This window comes from Emys orbicularis, chromosome 4, assembly GCF_028017835.1.
Source record: "Emys orbicularis isolate rEmyOrb1 chromosome 4, rEmyOrb1.hap1, whole genome shotgun sequence".
Classification (NCBI taxonomy): Eukaryota; Metazoa; Chordata; order Testudines; family Emydidae; genus Emys; species Emys orbicularis.
Window position 1 is genome coordinate 152,017,779 of NC_088686.1, and position 20,848 is coordinate 152,038,626.

The window sequence follows — 20,848 nt, forward strand, 5'->3', positions numbered from 1 at the left end:
TGTGACATCTTTGTATTTGCTCATCCTCGTCATTACTGGTACTGCGGCGTGAAAACTGTTTCTCTGGCGCGTGGCCCTTGATTAAACCTTGATCAAGAAATTTGGACCTTGATAAAAAAAAATATTGACTCGCCCGGCCCGGGTGCAAGGGCTGCCCACGTGCCCGGGCTGGCCCGGGGGCCTGTCCCGCGGGCAGCGCTGGGCCGATGACTTTGGTGCAACCACGTGGGGGTCCCGGCGCGCGGCTCCAGCCCGGGGACGCCGCGCGCCATTGGCCGGACGCACCAGCTGGAGCGCGAGCGTTCTTGGGTCGCTTCCGCGCGGGGGTCGTGGCCCCGCCCCCTTGCGCCTTGGTCCCGTCCCCGGCTTCCCGTGGGGCCGCGCGGCGCGCGGGAAGGGAAAATGGCGGCGGCGCTGGCCGAGCGGAGCTGCCTGGAGCTGAGCGGGGCCGAGCGCGGCCCGCGCCGCCGGGTCCGGGAGCTCGCGCTGAGCCCGCCAGGTACCGGGACCCCCGCCCCTCCCCCCGCCTGGCCTCCCTCCTCCCGGGACACCCCCCCTCCCCGCCTGGCCCCGCCCCTGGGATACCCCCCTCTCTGCCTGGCCTCCCTCCTCCCGGGACACCCCCCGCCTGGCCCCGCCCCAGGGACCCCCCCCCCTCCCGCCTGGCCTCCCTCCTCCCGGGACACCCCCCGCCTGGCCCCGCCCCAGGGACACCCCCCCCCCCTGCCTGGCCTCCCTCCTCCTGGGACACCCCCCGCCTTGCCCCGCTCCCGGGATACCCCCCTCTCTGCCTGGCCTCCCTCCTCCCGGGACACCCCCCGCCTGGCCCCGCCCCAGGGACAGCCCCCCCCTGCCTGGCCTCCCTTCTCCCGGGACACCCCCCGCCTGGCCCCGCCCTGGGACACTCCCCCCCCCCCCCCCGCCTGGCCTCCCTCCTCCCGGGACACCCCCCGCCTGGCCCCGCCCCTGGGATACCCCCCCCTCTCTGCCTGGCCTCCCTCCTCCCGGGACACCCCCCGCCTGGCCCCGCCCCCGGGATACCTCCCTCTCTGCCTGGCCTCCCTCCTCCCGGGACACCTCCGCCTGGCCCCCACAGTTCCCGCGACACCCCCCCCCCCCCGGGCTGCCCCTGCCACCAGCCCACCCTGAGGGCTGCCCCGTCCCCCATCCCAGGTCCCCGTCTTGCCCACACTCGCCCCTTCCCTTCCCCGCAGGTGCCAGCGCGGGCCCCGGTGCCGGGCGCTACGCGGACAGCGCTGGCGGGTTCTGCTACCAGGAGAGCGCCCAGCTGGTGTCAGTCACCAGGAACCGCTTCATCCACTGGTAAGTGGTGGGGGAGAGCGCATGGGTATCGGGGACCCTGCCAGGCACACCCCATGTTGCCCTGGGGTGCGTATTGCCTGCCCCATGGCGAGTATTGCTACTGGGCAGGTATCGCCCCCTGGGCTAGGGGGAGGCAGGTGTCTCGGGCTGCTCTTCCCCTGCGGGGTGGGGGGGAATAGCGATGCCAGTTCAGTGCAAGGTGTCACCTTAAAGTCAATGGATCGGATTTGAGCATGTGCCCAAGTGCTTTGCTGAACGGGATGAACTGCTGCATGGCGATCCTGAGTAATAGTTAGTGGGAACAAGCCCAGGGCTCCCTGTAGCAGGATACTTTTGTCTGCCTGCTGCAGAGTCTATGGCCAGGTTGACACTAGGAAACTAGGTCAGTATAACTATGTCGCTCAGGGGTGTGACAGATCCATACCCCTGAGCAATGCAATTACACTGACACTACTGGTGTAGACAGCACTAGGTCCAATCGACCTAGCTACCGTCTCCCTGGGAGGTGGAGTACCTACCTGACTTGGAGAAGCCCTCCTGTTGGGTAGGTAGTGTCTTCACTGAAGCGCTGCAGTGGTGCCACTCCAGTGTAGACCTGTCCTGTGAGTCTAAACCTGTGTTGTGTTGATCACTGCCGACCTGAGAGGCCTCACAATTGTCAACGTAAAAAGCTTTTAAACTTTTTTCAGGACCACTTCTGGAGACACTTTGGAGCTGGTGGAGGAGTCTCTGGATATAAACCTCCTGAATAATGCCATTCGGCTCAAAATCCAGAACTGTAGCCTCTTACCTGGAGGAGTGCATGTGTGTGAGACACAGAATCTCGTCGTCATCTTGATTGTGACCAATCAGACTGTGCACCGTCTGGTACTGCCACACCCTGCTCGCATGTACAGGAGTGTAAGTAGTCTGGGTGGAAATAACTGTACTTTGAGATTGTTTCAAGAAAATAATTCTAATAAACTAGCTACAAACTACCTTTTAGAATCAAAGATTGGTGTTGGCATAAACATAGCTGTGGCATGGATCATTGGAACAAGCTTTGATGGAAAGTGATCTGAAACCTGTAGTTTCTCCACCTAGCATTTTTTGTATTTTTTAAAAACTAGTTTAGAGCATTTTTTTAGTATACAAACCTGCTGAAATAGTGGTGCATATACTACACTGAATATTGCATGTACATATGAAATATATGTCTGTGTTAATTTGCTTTTTGAATACTAAGATTAGGATTTTCAGAGGATCCTAGAGAGTTAGGCACCCAAATCCATGGGAACTTGAACACTGGGGCCTAAGTTGTTTGAAATCTGTGACCATTACCATTTCAAGAGCTGTAGAGCAGGAGTGCAAGCTCAGGGTGTCTCTCTTTAAATCCCAAAGACTCCATGTATGTAGTCACTTACGCATCTGTGATTCCCAAATTTTTCTGGTTGAGATTCCTTTAGAGAGATGACACATATTCTTAGTTCCCAAACTAAACGATCCCAAATCATTGGCCAAGTGAAGTGAGGCCCTATGCTATACTCAGAGACAGAAATGCCCCAGATTCTAAGACCAGAAGGGACCATTATGGTCATCTTGTCTGACCTCCTGGATAACACAGGCCAGAGAACTTCCCCAAAATAATTCCTAGAGCAGAGCTTTTAGAAAAACATCCAATCTTGATTGAAAAATTGCCAGTGATGGAGAATCAACCACAAGCTTGATAAATTGTTCCAGTGGTTAATTACTCTCCCGGATAAAAATGTCTGCCTTATTTCAGTCTGAAATTTGATAATTTTTGAAAACCGCATATGATCAATTCCAAAAATGCTGGGGGTGTTCTAGACATCAAAGGGCAGAACCCTATTAATTATGGTGAAAATGGAAAACTGGAAAAGCCCAATTTTCACTAAAATCCCCATTTGATCACTCATGATGCAGAGGTGAGACAGTTACTTCACAGAGGCCTCTGGGAGGGGAGCAGAGTCACTCTGGATACAGGGGCGTGAGGCAGTGACTTCAGAGTTAATGGTGACATTTGGGTTAGGGTTAGTGAGTCCCTTGCCTCCCAACTGTGGCCATGGACAGGCCCTCCCAGCTGGGCATGGCCAGAAGGGGGGTGAGGGGCCCAGCTGGGTATATAGCTGGGCCTACATAAGCTGTGAAGTGTGCGATCCTCCAATTATTTTGTGGGATGCAAAGCACTTGTGCAGGAATGTGGTAGTGTTATCAAGATCCTGGCATGTATCTGGGAGGGAGAGTAGGTCCACCAATGAATCAGAGTTATCTAATCCACTTACACTTTGAGATCCACTCTTAAATGGTCAACCTTTGCCAGCTAAAAATGAGGGAAAGAGCCAAATTTAGGTGACCAGAGAACTTGCATCAAAAGATCTTTTCTCAGTAAGCAAAAGCCAGGAGTAGTGGAGATTATGCATTTGTCATTCCTCTGGCAGTTCCTTTCTTATATCTCTAGTCTAACAGTTCTGTGTGTGCTTGGGACCTGGACTCTTTTCTCTCTCTCTCTCTCTAACAGGAGCTGATAACAGAGGGCCAGATGCAGTCTATATTTACAGATATTGGAAAAGTTAATTTTAGAGACCCTTCAAACTACCACATGATCCCCTCCATTCCTGGACTGGCCTCTAATTCCACGGCTTCAGCAGCGTGGCTTAGCAGTGATGGGGAGGCTCTCTTTGCTCTGCCGTCTGCTTCAGGAGGAATATTTGTCCTCAAGCTACCTCCTCATGATGTGCATGGTAAGAGTTGAGAGTAGAGTATGTAATCATAAGTATGTATTTATAAAGCATGTGTTCGTGTTTCTCACACCTTCACCGATTGTCCTGTCTATGCAAAACCAGCCATTTCCTGCTGGTCTAGAAGGTGACTCGTAGTGAAGGATGACCATGATTAGATTAATACTGGTCTGGATATAGTGTACTCCCCCTCATGGCTTTGTCAGTGCCTCTCAGTCCTAACCTGCAGCATCCCTTCCTATTTCAGTTTTGGGCTTCAGTGGAGCTGGACTTTGTCTTGGGGGCTGATTGTAATCCGACTCTCCAAATGGTTGATAATTCATGCCTGTTGAAGCAGCAAATGATATTCTGCACGTTGCTCAGCAGTTTCATTTTCATTTTTTTTTCAGGGATAGTTTCAGTTGTGGAGCTGAAGCAGAGCTCTGTGATGCAACGTTTGCTTACAGGTTGGATGCCAACTGCTATCAGGTGAGTGTTGTCATGTGACACACAGGACTGTCTCTTTTAACCCCCTGCATGAAAGCACGTGGATTGTATTCCGATAAATTCAAAGGTAGACCAGCACACTGCAGGGGTAATGCTCAGCATGTAAATAGCACTTTTCAAAAGAGGTTAGGAACTTGCTGTAGGCCACAAAGCGAGTCACAGTGACCAAATTGGGATCAGGAGTGAGGAGCTGGCTTAGTCCATTTTACCGTGCTGCCTCTGGATCTGCGTGGCTGAGATCTCCATGAATATGTTGCGTTTAGTAACTGGCCCCTGGACTTTTACCCAGGAGTGGGTTGGCAGCCAGTGCGATTAAGGATGACGCGTATGCTCTCTTCCCAGAAATCTAATGGTGACCGATGCATGGATCACCATGGTCCATATTTGTGCATAATAGGTGAAATCTCTTGGGTAGCTGAAGAAAAGACAAGGTGTTCCTAGCCACTGCTACTCTGTGGGCATCTGAAAATGGGGACAAGTCCAGTAAAACCTCAGATTACTTTGACAACCATTGGGAAGCTCCCCATAATTTAGGGAGCCAATATGGGTCTGACCACTTCAAAATGCTTCCTCCTGCCTTGACTTTCATAAGAACATAAGACTGTCCATACTGGGTCAGACCAAAGGTCCATCTAGCCCAGTATCCTGTCTTCCAACAGTGGCCACTGGCAGATGCTTCAAAGGGCACGAACAGAACAGGGCAGTTATCAAGTGATCCATCCCCTGTTGTCCAGTCTCAGCTTCTGGCAGTCAGAGGCTTAGGGACATGCACTAGCTACTGATGGACCTATTCTCCATGAACTTCTGATTCTTTTTTGAACCAGTTATAGTTTTGGCCTTCACAACATCCCCTGGCAACGAGTTCCACAGGTTGACTGTGTGTTGTGTGAAGAAATACTTCCTTGTGTTTGTTTTAAACCTGCTGCCTATTAATTTCATTGGGTGACCCCTAGTTCTTGTGTTATTTGAAGGAGTAAATAACACTTTCTTATTCACTTTCTCCATATCAGTCATTTTATAGATCTTTATCATATTCCCCCCCCAGTCATCTCTTTCCAGTCTTTTTAATCTCTCTTAGTACGGAAGCTGTTCCATACCCGTAATCATTTCTATTGCCTTTCTCTGAGATGGGACAACCAGAACTGCATGCAGTATTCAAGGTGTGGGCATACCATATAGTGGTATTATGATATTTAATGTCATCTTATCTATCTTTTAATGGTTGCTAACATTCTGTTAGCTTTTTTGACTCCTGCTGCACAAAGAGCGGATATTTTCAAAGAACTACCCACAATGACTCGAAGAGCTTTCTTGGTGGTAACAGTTAATTTAGAGCCCACCATTAATGGTGTCTAGAAACTTTATCTCTGCATCCCATCCTGAGGTGACAGTCAATATGGGGATAGCTGAAATCCCCCATTATTATTTAGTTTTCTATTCTTCTAGCCTTTCTCATCTCCCTGAGTATTTCACAATCACCATCCTAGTCAGGTGGTCAGTAGTATATCCGTACTGCTACACTCTTATTATTCAAGCATGGAATTTCTATCCATAGAGATTCTATGATACAGTTTGATTCATTTAAGTTTTTTACTATATTTGACCTATGCTTTCGTTCAGTGCCTCTCCCCCCCCCACCAGCAGAACCTACTCTGTCATTCTTGTATATTTTGTACCCAGGTATTAACGTCTCCCATTGATTATCCTCTTATATCAATATCCTCATTTAATACCAGGCACTCAAGTTCACCAATCTTAGTATTTAGACTTCTAACATTTGTATACAAGCACTTATAAAATTTGTCACTTTTTAGTTTTGTCTTCATGTGATGTACTTGAATGGGAGTCCTTTTTATTTGACTGTTTCTCTTTAGTTCCTACCTATACTTTATCTGCTTTTATCCTTTTCTCTTTTCTAGGATATAGAGAATCCCTGTTAATAGATCCTCCCCTAAGGGATGTGTCTATCAGAACCGTGTGCTCCTCTGCACCCATCTGCTTTCTCCCACCCCTTAGTTTAAAAACTCCTCTATGACCTTTTAAATTTTACATGTTAGCAGTCTGGTTCCATTTTGGTTTAGCTGGAACCCATCCTTCCTGTATAGCCTCCTCCTTTCCCAAAAGGTTCCCCAGTTCCTAATAAACCTAAACTCTCCTCCCTACACCATCATCTCATCCATGCATTGAGACTCTACAGTTCTGCCTGTCTAATTGGCCCTGCATGTGGAACTGGAAGCATTTCAGATAAAGCACCATGGAGGTACTGAACTTTAATCTCTTACCTTCCAGCCTAAATTTCACCTCCAGGACCTCTCGCCTACCTTTCCTTATGTCACTGGTACCTACATGTAGCATGACCATCAGCTCCCCCCAAGCACTGTACATACATCTATCTAAATGTCTAGAAAAATCCACAGCCTTTGCACCTGGCAGATAATTCACCGTGAGGTTCTCCTGATCATCACAAACCTGGCTATCTATGGGTATGTCTTCGCTACCGGCCGGATCGGCGAGCAGCGATCGATCCAGTGAGGGTCGATTTATCGTGTGTAGTCTAGACGCGATAAATGGACCCCCGAGCACTCTCCCGTCAACTCCTGTACTCCAGCTCGGTGAGAGGTGCAGGCAGAGTTGATGGAGTGGCAGCAGTCGACTTGCCGTGGTGAAGATGTTATTCACGTAGCTGAAGTTGCGTAACTTAGATTGATATCTCTCTCTTCCCCTCCCCCCCACCCCCAGTGTGTAGACCCGGCCTATATTTCTAATGATCAAATCCCCCATTACTATTATCTGTCTCTTCCTAATAACTGGGATCCCCTCCTCCGGAGAGGTAACTTCAGTGTGAGAGGGTACCACGACATCATCTGGAGGGAGGGTCCCAACTGTGGTATGGTTTCCCTCCGCTCTGGTTTGATGATCTCCTCCCCCGAGACTTTCATCCTCCTCAACAGCACAGAAATTGTCAGACGGGGGGTGGTACTACCCTGTTGTGTTTTGCAAAGTCTCATCTATGTACCTCTGTGTGTCTCTTATCTCCAGTTCGGCCACTGTGGTCTCAAGAGACCATAATCGGTCTCTGAGGGCCATGAGTTCCTTACACTGATGCACACGTACGCCGCAAGGCAGGTAATCATACATGCTGCATTCAGTGCAATAAACCGGATATTCCCCACTCTGCTGCTGGCTTCTGCCTACATTCTTTTGAACAAGAGGAGTGTCATAAGCTCTATGGGATCACAAGTGAGAGTTCTTGTGCTGGAAGAGAGATTGCATCTTCCAGTCCTTTGGGTTCTCTCACAAAAGCTCTAGTGTGGCCACACCTATTCCTGCCAGCTCTCGCAGTCCAGTCTGCACTACCTCATGTTAAACAGTGTCAAAGGCATCCGTTAGATCTGAAAGGACTAACAAGAACTTGTTACCTGTCTATTGCCATCAGCGCGGTCTCTGTGCCATGAAGCCTAATTGAATGGATCCAGGGCGTATAGCCTTATGCGTGAGCTGAAACGATACCGTTATACAACATAATCCCCTATGAAGACAGTCTCCTTCTGACATAAGAATGCCTCTTTTCAGTTTAGCTTGTTGCTTGAGGAAGGGATTTAAGATAAACTAATAAGATGCTCTTCTGTCAGAATAAGTGTTTCCCCACATGGGGAGATTGTCAGTACAACTAGTAAAACTTTCCCATGTCAAGGATTCCTGAAACGTATGTGGTGTTAGCCTGCATGCATCCTTGTGATCTTCACCAAAGGGGGACAGCTAGAAACTGGGTGGTAATCGGCAAGTTCAGGTGACTTTTTGAGGAGAGAGGTGTTTAAATGTTCTAAGTAACTTGTTACTGTCCTCAGTTTGCACTCTCTCTCCCTGTGGTCTGACAGCATTACAATGACATTTTGATTAAAAAGCTACAGTGATATAAAATTAACATGGCACAATTAAATGGATTAAAAGCTAGCTAACTGATAGGGACTCATCGAACAGGTGTGTTTCTAATGGGGTCCTGCAGGGATCACTTCTTGGCTTTACCCTATAACACTGGAAGAAAATATAAAATCATCACTGAAAGTTTTCAGGTGACACACAAATTTGAAGAGGACAGGTCACTGATACAGAGCAAACTGGATCTCTTGGTAAACTGGGTACAAGCAAATAATACTTTTTTTAATATGGCTAAATGTAAATGTATACGTCTAGGAACAAAGAATGTAGGCCACGCTTAGGATGGGAGACTCTTTTTCAGAGTCATTGCTTCCCAGGATGGATTTTTTTTTTTTTTTCTTGGAGGGATAGATAATCAGCTGAACATGAGCTCTCAGTGCAACTCTGTGGCCAAAAGGCCCAATGCGATCCTTGGATGCATAATTAGGGGAATCTCGTGTAGGAGTAGAGAGGTTATTTTACCTCTGTATTTGACACTGGTGTGACTGCTGCTAGAATCCTGTGTCCAGCACTTCACGAAGGATGTTGATAAATTGGAGAGGGGCAGAGAAGAGCCATGAGAATGATTAAGTGATTGGAAAACCTGCCTGATAGTGATAGACACAAGGAGCTCAATCTATTAGCTTACCAAAGAGAAGGTTAAGGGGTGAGTTGATCACAGCCTAAGTACCTAGATAGGGAACAAATATTTAATAGTGGGTTATTCAATCTAGCAGAGAAAGGTCTAGCACCATCCAGTGACTGGAAGTTGAAGCTAGATAAATTCAGACTGGAAATAAGGTGTAAATTTTGAACAATGAGAGTAATTAAGCATTGGAACAATTTACCAATGATTGTGGTGGATTCTCCACCACTGACATTTTTTTAAATCAAGATTGGGTGCATTTCTGAAAGCTCTGCTCCAGGCATTATTTCAGGGAAGTTCTCTGTCCTGTGTTATCCAAGAGGTCAGACTAGATGATCCCAACAGTCCCTTCTGACCTTGAATCTGAGCAATTATTCACCTGTTAAGCTGTAAGCCCCTTGTGACAGGGAGCTCGCTGTCTGTCTTGTGTGCACAGAGATTCGCTCCCCTCAGTACCGTGAATACTTAATTAAATCATTCTGAATTACTACTTGTGTTTTCAGAGGTGACCAAGGCCCTTCAGACCTTCCTGTCAGCCTCTCCGTTCACTGCCTTGAGCATGATGCCTTCCTATTCGCACTCTGCCAGGATCACAAACTCAGGATGTGGTCTTACAAAGTGAGTGTGTGTTTTGGGTTGTGATTTGCTTTGCAGCTGGGGTTGATTCAGGGCTAGTCACACCACATGGATGATCTCGAGGTGCTGTGAGACAGGATGGGCTGTTGATCCAGCAGCGATTCTGAGACTTGGCTAAACTGGTACTCCATGAACTGGCCATGAGTTCGTTGAGTAGCAGGATTTCAGGGAACACAAAGAAATGGTCAAGTCTTTACTCCTATTAATATTTTACTTGGAAATTGTATGATTTCTAGATATAGTGAAGTCTTCAAACGTAGGACGGGTAACAGTGCGGGCAACAAGTTAGCAAGCTTACTGCCCTGCCTTACCACGGTGTCTAGGAACTTGAGAGCTTGACCTGAGTGCACCAGCTTGTGTAACACAACTCACTCTGAGCACCATATCCAAGTACCAGTTCCCTGAGCCCACATACTCTCAGCTAGTTTGGATGGTTGAGTGGGGCTGGGGTTGTAGGTTTACTGCGCAGGCTTTCAGAGCACACGCTCAGTAAGAGGCAAGATCAGGAGAGCAAAGCAAATGAACCGTGTTTCAGATAGTTGTACAGGCCACGCGTAGTGCTTCAGCCTACCCGGAGAATGGATCGGTGCAGACTTGGGTTTGAATGCATGGCTCCCCAGAAGGCTGCGAGGGAGACAAGTCTTAAAGACTAGAAATCTCTTAATAGTGTTTGAGGAGCGTCAAAGATTTAGTAACATAGCTGTTAAAGCAGGGTTCCCCACCTTGAGGAGATACTAACCTAGTCTGGGGAAGGGGGAACCAGATAGAGAAGAGCAGCCATACGCGGGGTGGGGAAAGCTGCGTGACACTGGATCTGCTCTGATTCTCTACTGCAAATATGCTTCTGTCAGTTCAGCAGTGGGTAGTTTCTTGAAACCCACGTTCCTTCCTAGCAGTCCCTAGCTACAGGAGATGCTCGTACGTAGGGCTGCAGGCCAACAAGTAGCACAAGCTTTGTGTGTTTGCATTCGCAACAGGCAGTTCAGCTGCCAGAGCGTGTCTCCCCCTCCCAAAGCATCACACGACTGCCCCCACAAGGGCAAGCTGTAGCCTTTGTGTAAGTGAAGGGAAGAAGGCAGGAGGAGAAACTAGGGGAGCAGAAATGACACACGCACAGGGGAAAGCAATGAAAAGGAAAACAGGTGGAGGAGGGGCGGGGGGGAAGAGAATAAAGGGGAAAAATGGACCTGGAGCTAGTCCAGGATAAGGTGAGTTATGAGAGAAAGTGGGGAACTGCTGCTGGGCTTGCATATTAAAGGACAGGAGGTGGAAAAGCTCCACCCCTAACCTTCCTTCATGCTGCTTGCCTGCTGTCTTTGTTCTGGGCAGGACCAAATGTGTCTGATGGTAGCCGATCTGCTGGAGTTCGTGCCTGTGAATAAGGACCTGAGGCTCGCTGCTGGAACGGGACACCGATTGCGGCTGGCCTATTCGCAGTCACTGGGACTCTACCTTGGTGTTTATATGCACGCACCCAAGCGAGGACAGGTACAAAATGACCGGAACCTTCAAGAGCTGCCATTATAGGCAAAGACCGTGAATTAATTGGGATGCTCCCAGTTTTCTGAGCTTCAGTTCACGGTGAATGAGGCAGGGCTGCAGCATTTATTTTTAAATATCTTGCTAGAACAGAAATGAAGAGGACAGATATATACAGAATGCACCTGCAATCTGTCAACCAGTTTCCTTTTGTGAACACTCTAGAACTATAGTTACAGTCCTTATTTTAAATTAAGGATGAATATATTTTGAATTATTTCTGTGCTCACTGTTTACCTAGCACACTCATTCACTGTTGTAATTGCAGGCAGAACGTGGCCCTCGGCGAATATAGATTGGCAGGTCCCTTACCGCCTGCACCAAATGCCTTTAGTTGAATGTGTCACTTTAACTTTGGCAGCTCCTGGGTTGAGTACTATATTTTGCATTAATATCCATTGTGCTGGCATGGAGGAGTTCCACTCCTGGACCTGGGCCCATTGTGCTAGGCGCTGTACAGACATGGAACAAACAGGTGGTCCCTGCCTCAGAGAGTTTACACCTTCACTACATCGTTTAGAACGAATAGTCGTTGTGTGGATTGGGATCTCTTAGCCAGTCCGAGTGCTTGGGGTTTCAGAGTGGAGTGGTACAGCTGTCAGTATGTGTGCACAGCATCTCTGGGCGAGGCAATTGCATTTTAGTATCGTATGCACTGCCTTGCACTACTTGGCACTTGTTCTTTCAATCATAAGATTCAAAACAAAGTACTTCAGTATCAGGTGCTTGGATAACGCCGTGATGGGCGTGGGATAAGAACCTGAGTAGAACAGTTGTACTGTGTCACTTTGATAGCATCTTTATCTTAATTAGGATGGCTCTTTTCCAGCCATTGACTTACCTTGTGCATGTGTGTGCAGTTCTGTGTCTTCCAGCTGGTGAGCACTGAGAGTAACCGCTATAGTCTTGACCACATATCCTCCCTATTCACCTCTCAGGTGAGTGCCAATGCTACACTCCTTGGGGAGGTGGGGTACAAAACTAGTAGTGGGCAGAGTCTCGCTGGAAGAAGAGTACAGATCCATAAATCAGATATAAGTTTGGGGACTTTTAGTAGGAATAAACAGGATCTGGGTTTGCTCCTGTGAATGTGACAGAATAACATTACATGTTTCTCTGGTTTATGCACTTGTACCCCCTGAGAACTTTAAACGTCACTTGCATTTTCGGTGTGTTAATCAAGTCTCCATGCTATCTTTTTCTCCTAGGAGACGCTTGTTGATTTTGCCTTAACACCAGCTGAGATCTGGGCACTGTGGCACGATGATGAGAATCAGACTATTGTGAAATACATCAACTTTGAGCAGTGAGTCTCCCTCCCGTTTTACTGGTTAACCTTGTGGGGTAGTAATTGCAATGGTCACTATTACTGTTTGCTAAAATCATTCCTACATTTCCTTCCCCCACTTGCTTCCTTTCCGATCCGCTTGTGCTCAGTTTTTCAGAAATAGTTCATTGTCTGTTAGCTAATTTCCTTAATATCCCAGGGCGCGTGGCGTCTGTCCACTCCTTTCTCCTTGTAACATAGGTTATTTAGGTTTTTAACCCTGCTTTATTATAGCAGCTAGAGCTGTGATAGAAAGAAAGCAGTGTTAAGAACTCCGAGGTCTGGCATGATTAGAAGATCACAGGGAACATCTGTGCCATTCCCAGCTTCCTCCTCATACTTTTTTGCCAACTTTTACATATTCATCTGGGGCAAGTAGGAGGAGTTTGGAGGACCAGCGGGTAAAGATATTAGTTTATTCATTGGCCTTGTGAAGGTGGGCAAGTAGACACTGTATCTGGGCCCGTGGATGGACTGAAATACCTGGGTAAAATGAGTTACAAGTGTCCTGCTTCCCTTTAGGCACATGAATCTGCCATTAATTCTAACTGGGCAGAGTTTCAGAATCAGCCCATCAAAACATACTTGTCAGTAAAACAAAGGGAGGGCACAGCATGATATCATAATGATGGGCTTGGGATAAGAATCTAGATAGCTGGCTAGATATATCCATGGGTTAACTGGACAGCAGAGTAAACAGAAATAAGGATGTAGCACTTGTACATAAGTCATTAGTCATCTTGGTTAAGATTATCCTACCATATGCCCCATCTGGACCAGCACTGAATTAATATCTGTTATTACTGGTGAAAGTACTACAGTTGAACTCACTTCAGACTAGGATTACCAGAGAGTTTAGTGTTCACTGCGACTGAGCCTACATGACTGATGGAAATTCTTTTTTCCTCAGAAATATTGCAGGCCAGTGGAACCAAGTTTTTGTGCAGCCTCTGCCGGAAGAAGAAGTGAATATTAGAGATGACCAAGACCCTAGGGTGAGTGGACAATACAATACCAACCAGAAATAACTTGGGCTGTGTCCCTAGCTTCCTTTCTATTTCTCTCCCCTGCAGCAAAAGATAGAAAAACAGTTGGGACAGACCAGTGTATGCAATATAACTTTATTTTGTATGTTGTCCTTTATACAAACGGTATCTTTAAAGCTTCACAGAACTAAATGAGACAACAGACGCATAGTATACATTACAGTGGTGTAAAACACCTAAGCTGGCCATAAGGCCAGTAGCTGAGGAGGAACAGAAATTGTTATAAGCAAGGGAGAAAGGCTTTCAAGATGAGATTTGTAAACAGCTTGACATCAGCGAGCAGAGTGATACAGGATAGCTGCTTCTGATGGCAGGAGCTGTGAAGAAGGCAGATTGAGAGGCTAGCGCAAACATGGATTTCCAGCTTGAGCAGAAATGAGGATCCAATGGAGTTGTCTAAGGATGGGAGCAGAAGCATTAAGCTACTTAGTGGATGTGTCGAGGCCTGAGGAGCGGCAGAGGAGGTGGAAAAGAGGGCTGAGGTATAGGCAAGGGCAGAGTTGCATAAAACTCTGAAGAGGGGACAGTGAGTTGGAATTTGATACAGCAAGGGATTTTACTGTGAATTAGGGCAGTTGGAGATTCAAAGGAAGGATGTGAGTTCCTCAGGCCTGGAAAGGTGATCTAGGAGGAGAGGCATTAATGGGACCGAAGGGAACACAGGAATTGCCAGTACCATGGGAAGGGGAGTAGGAATTAGACATGGCAGCCCGAAGGTGCTCCTTGCTCCTCATTGCACACGATACAGGTGGGATGGAAAGAGGGGGTGTTGAATTCTAGGGGATGCTATGAAACCAAACCCTCAGTTTTACCAACACTAAGGAGCTGTGCTGCCTTCTGCCCCCACGAACAGGAAAGACAGCCTCTTCTTTGCAGTCTCCTTTCAGGCTGTTAGCTGCGGAGTTCATCCCTGCAGTGTGTGTGTGTGTGTGTGTGTCTGGCTGCTTTGCATTCCGGGGGTGACTTACCTCATTCTGTGAGAGACTAGACCATCTATGCTGGGTTTCAGATGGTCAGAATCCTTTTGCAGAATAAACCATTGAAAGGCCAGTAATACTGTAATGTACAGTGCCACCTGTTAGCAGGGTCCTGCAGAAGAGAGGCGGAATTCCAGGAGCCTGGAATGATGAACTGTAATTAGAAGCCTGCACCATTTTGCATAAATGTGCTTCTCTGAATTACCATTTTGTTCTTTCACAGGAAACTTATTTGGAGTCTCTCTTCATGCCTGGTCGGTTCACAAATGCTGCTCTACTCAAAGCTCTACAGGTTAGCAAGCAATCAGTTTGTGCTCCCTCAGTTCCAGCCACTTTGTGCCACTTCTGGCTGCACAAAGTGGACATGGGGTCACTCAAGGAGGAGAACTCTCAGCTGGCCTGCATGCCATCCGTTGGCATAAGGCCCCACAGAGACCAGTCACCATAAATTAGAGCAGCCCTTAAACAGGTCTAACTTTTGCTGATGGGCTGGGAAGGGAGGTATAACTTGCTCCCTGACAGCCTCACTTCACCTGAACGGACCAGATCTCGGTACAGGAGAACATCTGGGCCTGCAAAAGCTGCGTCTCTGTGTTTATACAGTGTCATAGGTGTGCTTCATGCGCTACAGAAAAATGAAAGCTCCCTGCCCTGAGGCGCTTAGTTCTCTGTGCAAATAACACCGCAAGGTACAGGCAGTGGCAGGAGGAAGACGGCTATAATAGTGAAAGGTCCCAAGGATGCTGAGCTGGGAAGAGCGTCGAGAGCAGTTTTTATGGGCTGGAAAGGGTGGAGGCTGAGCATGGTGACTGAAGAACAGTCTGAGATGAGGACGTTTATACAGTGGCTGTATGCAGCCTGCCCAGCGTGTTTCAAGGAGAGGGCAAGGAGGGTCCAGGCTAGGGTCCTGTGGATGGGGGCATACAAGAACATGTAGGTATGTGGAGAGAGAAGAACCCGAGGAGAAGGCAAGGGTGAGAGCGAGGGTGGCGGTCAGTAGGGCCAGGGGACGATGGAGGAGTGGGAAAGAGAGTGGGCAGGAGGTTTCAAGGGCAGGGTCTGGGGTGCAGCAGAGGATGGTGAGAGGGGAGAATGGGGGAGTGGAAGGTCATGCCTGACCTAGTCTTCACTGCCAAGAAGCTGGAGTGAAAAGGGAGGGAGTGTGGGGAGGGTTTAGGAAGCAGCCAGAGGTGTGAAATAGTATTGACAGCTTGCTGGCCTCGGTCAGGGAGGGCTGGGTGTGTGGACGAGATAGCAGAGGTGACTGATGGCATCAGACCCGTAGCAGAAGATAGCCAGGTGGGCTGGGGGTTTCCTGCTGAACTTTTTGTGGCTCAGGATCAGCGGTGGGAGAAACGAATGCTAAGTTTGAGCCGAGCTGGGCTTGGTGGAGTGGGCGTTGTGTGGGGCGGGGGCGGGGAGCGTTAACCCCAGAGCTGAGGGAGGAGGGGAGGGGTTTGGGCAGCAGCGGGCACTGGTGAGCTCGTGGATTGGAGGGTGCAGGAGGAGGAAGGGCCAGGGGTTGAAGGGAATGCCGCGTTGCTGCTGCTCCGTAATTCTCTGATGGAGATGCTGGTGGGCAGCGCTGAGCTCTGAGTCTGTCTCCCCAGTTTTATGCTGGTATGACTGCATTTAAGTCACTGGTGCGACAGTGGAGAATCAGGTCCCTGGTGTGCACCTTATCGCCTCCGAGAACACCACCCTGGTTCTCCCTTCGGGCAGGACCTGGTGAGCTGCCCACCGGGCTGGCTCTTGACTCAGTGTAGCTTCTGTGATGGAGCTCATGGGCTGAGCTCAGCAAAGCCCTATGCTCACTTCCCTGGGGATGCGCTGCCTGTAACGAAAATGGCATCTGATCAATTCCAGGTCTGGGAACGTTCCAGGTGTCAGTGGGTTTGGTGAACGTTGGAAAAGCCTGATTCCACTAACCTCATTGTATCAGTCTATAGGCTGTGGATCCAGGGGGAAGCAGTGACTGCAGGGAAAGAGGGTCGCTGTGGATCTGAGGGAGGCCGTGACCTTGGGGTTAGGGCACCAGAAAACCTGCTGTGCCTGCAGCACCCAATGGGCATTGTATGGGCCTGATTTTAATGCACGTCAGGCTGCTGGAAGCCCCTTTCCTCCAATCTGGCCAGCCCCTCTAGTGGGCCCCTGGACCCCCACTACAGCCAGTCCCTCCCTCGTATTGGGGGCAAAAGGTCGGAATGAGCGTACAGCCCGGCATCTGTAAACGGCGAAGTGCGTAACCCTCTAGTAGTGCCAGCTATTACTTCACTCTGGTGTATCTTGGCTGCCTGTGCCTAGCTACAATTCTCTGCAGTGAGTGACGTTACTCATCTGTTCGACATCTTCACGTCGTGCTGTCACTTAGACAGGCTTGTGGCAAGTCTAGTGCTTCAAAACGGAAGTTTCCTGTAATGTTTTTGTAGATCTTTTCCCGAGGAGGAGAGAGAATCATGGATCTGACCTGGGATGAGCTGAAAAAAGAGGTGACCTTAGCGGTGGAAAACGAGGTGAGGTTTCCATTGAGTGTTTTATGATGACAATCATCACTGTGGTATTTTAGCACCTCAGGTAGAGTTAAAAACTAAATCCACAGATGACCTATGGCCTAACTTTCCTCCCTGCTTCCCCCAAAGCAGTTGCATGATTTAAAAAAATTCCTTCTCACTACTTACCCATCTCTTAACTATTCCTCTTTCTCCAGGGGTTCACCGTTCTCCCCCCTCTCCCTCCACTGCTCCTGTACTGTTCTTTGTTCTTTTAGATGTAGGTGTGCCAAAGTGAGCCGCACTTCCTTTTTCCTTTAGAGTCTGTTTACATTGTAAGTCAGAGAGCCCTTTGCATAGTGACAATGGTGCCAGGTTTTGCTTTATTGCAATGCCTGTCTTGTGCACATCTCTCGCACGCTCGTTTTCTCCACGCTGCAGCAGTGAGAGCCTGGTGGGTGGGTGGCCGGGTGCAGTAGGAGTGGGCATGGGTCTTCACCCACCACGGCTCCTCTGTGCGCCTCAGGGAGGCGTGTAGACATTGGGAGGCCTCACTTCAGTGCTGCTGCTGAAGGAGAGACCAGCAGGCAGGTGGTGGGAAGTGGGGCGCAGGCAAGTCCATTCGCTGCTCTTCTGCGGCCTGTCTTCTTTCCCTTGGTGAAAGACCCTTAAGCATCATCAGGGAAACAACAAAACCCTTATAAAACCGCTCTGCTTTTTATAGAAAGTGCATCTGGTTGGAAAGGTGCTTATTGGAAACTTTAAAAGTAGTCTAGTTAAAGGAAAAATCAAGTAGACGCTGTCCTTTTAACTCTGAGTTTCCCTGGTCTCGGTCTAATAGTGGTCTATTAACCCACCACGTACTTGTAAGGATTTTTATCCTTAAGTAACTGATGTATACTCTGAGTGTTAACATCACCTTATAGCTTTGTATCTAGGATTATAGAAGTGGCTCTCATGGACTCTTGTCTGGCTCTCACTCCAAAATACTCAGTAGTAGAGGGTGCAACATATCTGTATCTAAAAGTGTGGAAAAAATTTGTATATGGTGTTTTCAAAATATGTAGCCATGTAATTAGCTGCATGTATAGCTATAACTGGCATTTCCTGAGGTTTGAGTGCCTAGCTGTGCAATGCTAACCTTCCTGTGACACAGGTTCTTTGTTTGACATTTTAAAAAGATTAATATACTCCATGTACCAGCCACACACACAAAAATTAAACCCTCCTTCAGTGGGAGGCAGAGCTGTAAAATACCATTGTAGTGCCGAATTGCCATCTTTGGGGAGTCAAACCTGACCTGATATTCTGCTGTTTCCCCCCAGCTCCAGGGCAGTGTGACAGAATACGAATTCTCCCAGGAAGAGTTTCGACAGTTACAGGTTGAGTTCTGGTCCAAGTTCTATGCCTGCTGCCTTCAGTACCAAGAAGCACTTTCACGCCCTCTTGCTCTCCACCTGAATCCATATACTAACATGGTGTGCCTGCTAAAAAAGGTGAGGCACAAAGCAGGAGCTGCTTTATGCTGTAGACACTTTGCACTGGTCTAGTCCAGGGGAGGGCAAACTACGGCCCACAGGCCGGATCCGGCCCACGGGATTGCCAGCCCTGTGGCGCAGCTCCTGGAAGCAGCCAGCACCATGTCCCTGGGTGCCCCCCCCCCCTCCCCCAGGTGGAAGGGGAGTGCAGAGGGCTTTGTACACTGCCCTCGCCTGCAGGCACCACCCCCTGCAGCTCCCTGGGAACCGTGGCCAATTGGAACTTCGAGGGTGGTACCCACAGGCAGGGCAGCAGAGCTGCCTCTCCTCCTCTTTTCCCCCCCCCCCCCCTCCAGCCACTGCCAGACATGCTGGCCACTTCCGGGAGCGGCGCGGGGCCAGGGCAGGCAAGCCCCGCTGTGCGCTGCTGCCACTCCAAGTAAGCGGCGCCGGGCTGGACCCCAACCCCCTGCCTTGAGCCCTCTGCCTGCACCTCAACCCCCTGCCGCACCCCACACTCCCTCCTGTACCCAACCCCCTGCTCTGAGCCCCCTGCTGCATCTTGCACCCCACCCCCTGCCCTGAGCCCCCAACCCTTGCCCTGAGCCCCCTGCACCCCACACCCCTCCTCCACCCCAACCCCCTGCCCTGAGCCCCCTCCTGCACCCCGCACCTATCCCGCACTCCAACCCCTTGCCCTGACCCCATCACTGCACACTGCACCCCTTCCCGCACCCTAACCCCCTGCCCCAGCCTTACATTCATGGCCCTGCATACAATTTCCCCACCCAGATGTGGCCCTCGGGCCAAAAAGTTTGCCCACCCCTGGTCTGGTCTGAATGTACTGAGTTACCATTGGAGTTCTTTAAGTGATTCCAGGGCATTTTCCTAACTGAGACTTAAACGATGGGTTATCTTTCACTTTCCCAGGGATTCCTGTCTTTCCTTGTGCCCTGTTCCCTGGTGGATCATCTGTATCTCTTGCCTGATGAGCATCTGTTGACTGAGGATGACAGCACCATCTTTGATGGTAAAGGGGAGGGAAGTTGGGGAAGCCATTCCACTGTAGAGGAAATTACAGCATACGTGTCACAAGCTCTGTATTTAAGGACATAAAAGTTTCCATGCTAATCCTTTTTTTACATGCTCAGAACTTTCTGAAGTTGTCTGGGTTGAAACTTCCCCTGCTTAGCCTGAACCTAGTGGTAGATTCCCTTTTGGAAAGCTTGGAGACTTGTGTGTGTGTGTTAAGGATAAAATGTTGCTGCGACTTAGTTCAAGAAAATCAAAGAGTGGAATTCTAACCTTCAGTCAGTGCATAACGTAGCCCCCAGCAATGGGTGCGTGCTTTGCTATCTCTGGAGATGCAGCCGCTTTGAATGAACACCTCTTACTGGTTTCCAATGCCTGAATGTTAGATTCACATCCCAGGTGTGGTCAGGGTTCAGATGTCATCTGGGTCCCTCTCCGTAGCCTGACCTGTTTGGGTTGTATCTTCTAGGATTAGGGCAAGGAAGGCCTAATGACGTGGTGTTAAATTCTTGGTGGTGGCAGATGGTGGGCGTGGTGGCAGCCATGATTATGAAGATCATGACCTGTCCTCTAAGCTGCTTCTTTTCCTGCAAGTTAGCAAGTGATGCCCAGGAGATCCATGTCCAGGAAAAAGTGGCAGCCTTGTCCCGTTAAAAATACCCAATCAAAACATGTGGTGACTTAATAGAATGAAGCATTCACATATTATCATAATCATCTTAGCCTTGTGCCTTAGCCATTTTTTGATCCAACCAAGGGCCTCGAAGATCCCTTCTCCCCAAAAATCAACTTTAAAATGTCTAGTTTGTACCACTCTGCTGGGCTCTTCACTTTCCCTTCTTTTGTGAGCTCTCTTGATAGGCAGGGTTCACAGGTCAGAATGAATGTTTACTCCTTACCTACTTTGGCAACTTTCATTCTGACATTGCCTGATGTTGTCGGCTTAATTTCTTTTAATGTGCTTTTTTTTGTATTATGTGTATTTACATTGAAACGGTGCCTATGTGATGTTCAGGTTTCACCTCTACAACCCCTGAAAGTTCTGGGATGTAAAATCTGTTGTTCTAATTGTAAATATTACCTATGCAACAGCTTGCCCTGTGTGTGTCTTGGAATACACGTTGAGCTACACATTTAACCAGAAAAACAGGAATAGAAAATATTCCATGATGTGCAACCTGGCCGAGCTAAAGTTCCAGCTCAATGTCCGCTT

The 20,848-nt window shown here is 48.8% G+C and overlaps 1 protein-coding gene across 1 annotated transcript in view; it reads left to right on the top strand.

The window, feature by feature from the left end:
* The first annotated feature begins 402 nt into the window (after positions 1–402).
* Positions 403–20,848, top strand: part of NUP160 (nucleoporin 160) — a 55,991-nt gene continuing 35,545 nt past the window's right edge. The window contains exons 1-14 of the mRNA XM_065403271.1: positions 403–499; positions 1,215–1,323; positions 2,013–2,223; positions 3,842–4,064; positions 4,451–4,529; positions 9,615–9,729; positions 11,077–11,235; positions 12,147–12,224; positions 12,495–12,592; positions 13,524–13,608; positions 14,860–14,928; positions 17,066–17,149; positions 18,451–18,621; positions 19,534–19,633. Of these exons, the coding sequence (XP_065259343.1) occupies positions 403–499; positions 1,215–1,323; positions 2,013–2,223; positions 3,842–4,064; positions 4,451–4,529; positions 9,615–9,729; positions 11,077–11,235; positions 12,147–12,224; positions 12,495–12,592; positions 13,524–13,608; positions 14,860–14,928; positions 17,066–17,149; positions 18,451–18,621; positions 19,534–19,633 (1,678 nt within the window). The remainder of the gene's footprint in view (positions 500–1,214; positions 1,324–2,012; positions 2,224–3,841; positions 4,065–4,450; positions 4,530–9,614; positions 9,730–11,076; positions 11,236–12,146; positions 12,225–12,494; positions 12,593–13,523; positions 13,609–14,859; positions 14,929–17,065; positions 17,150–18,450; positions 18,622–19,533; positions 19,634–20,848) is intronic.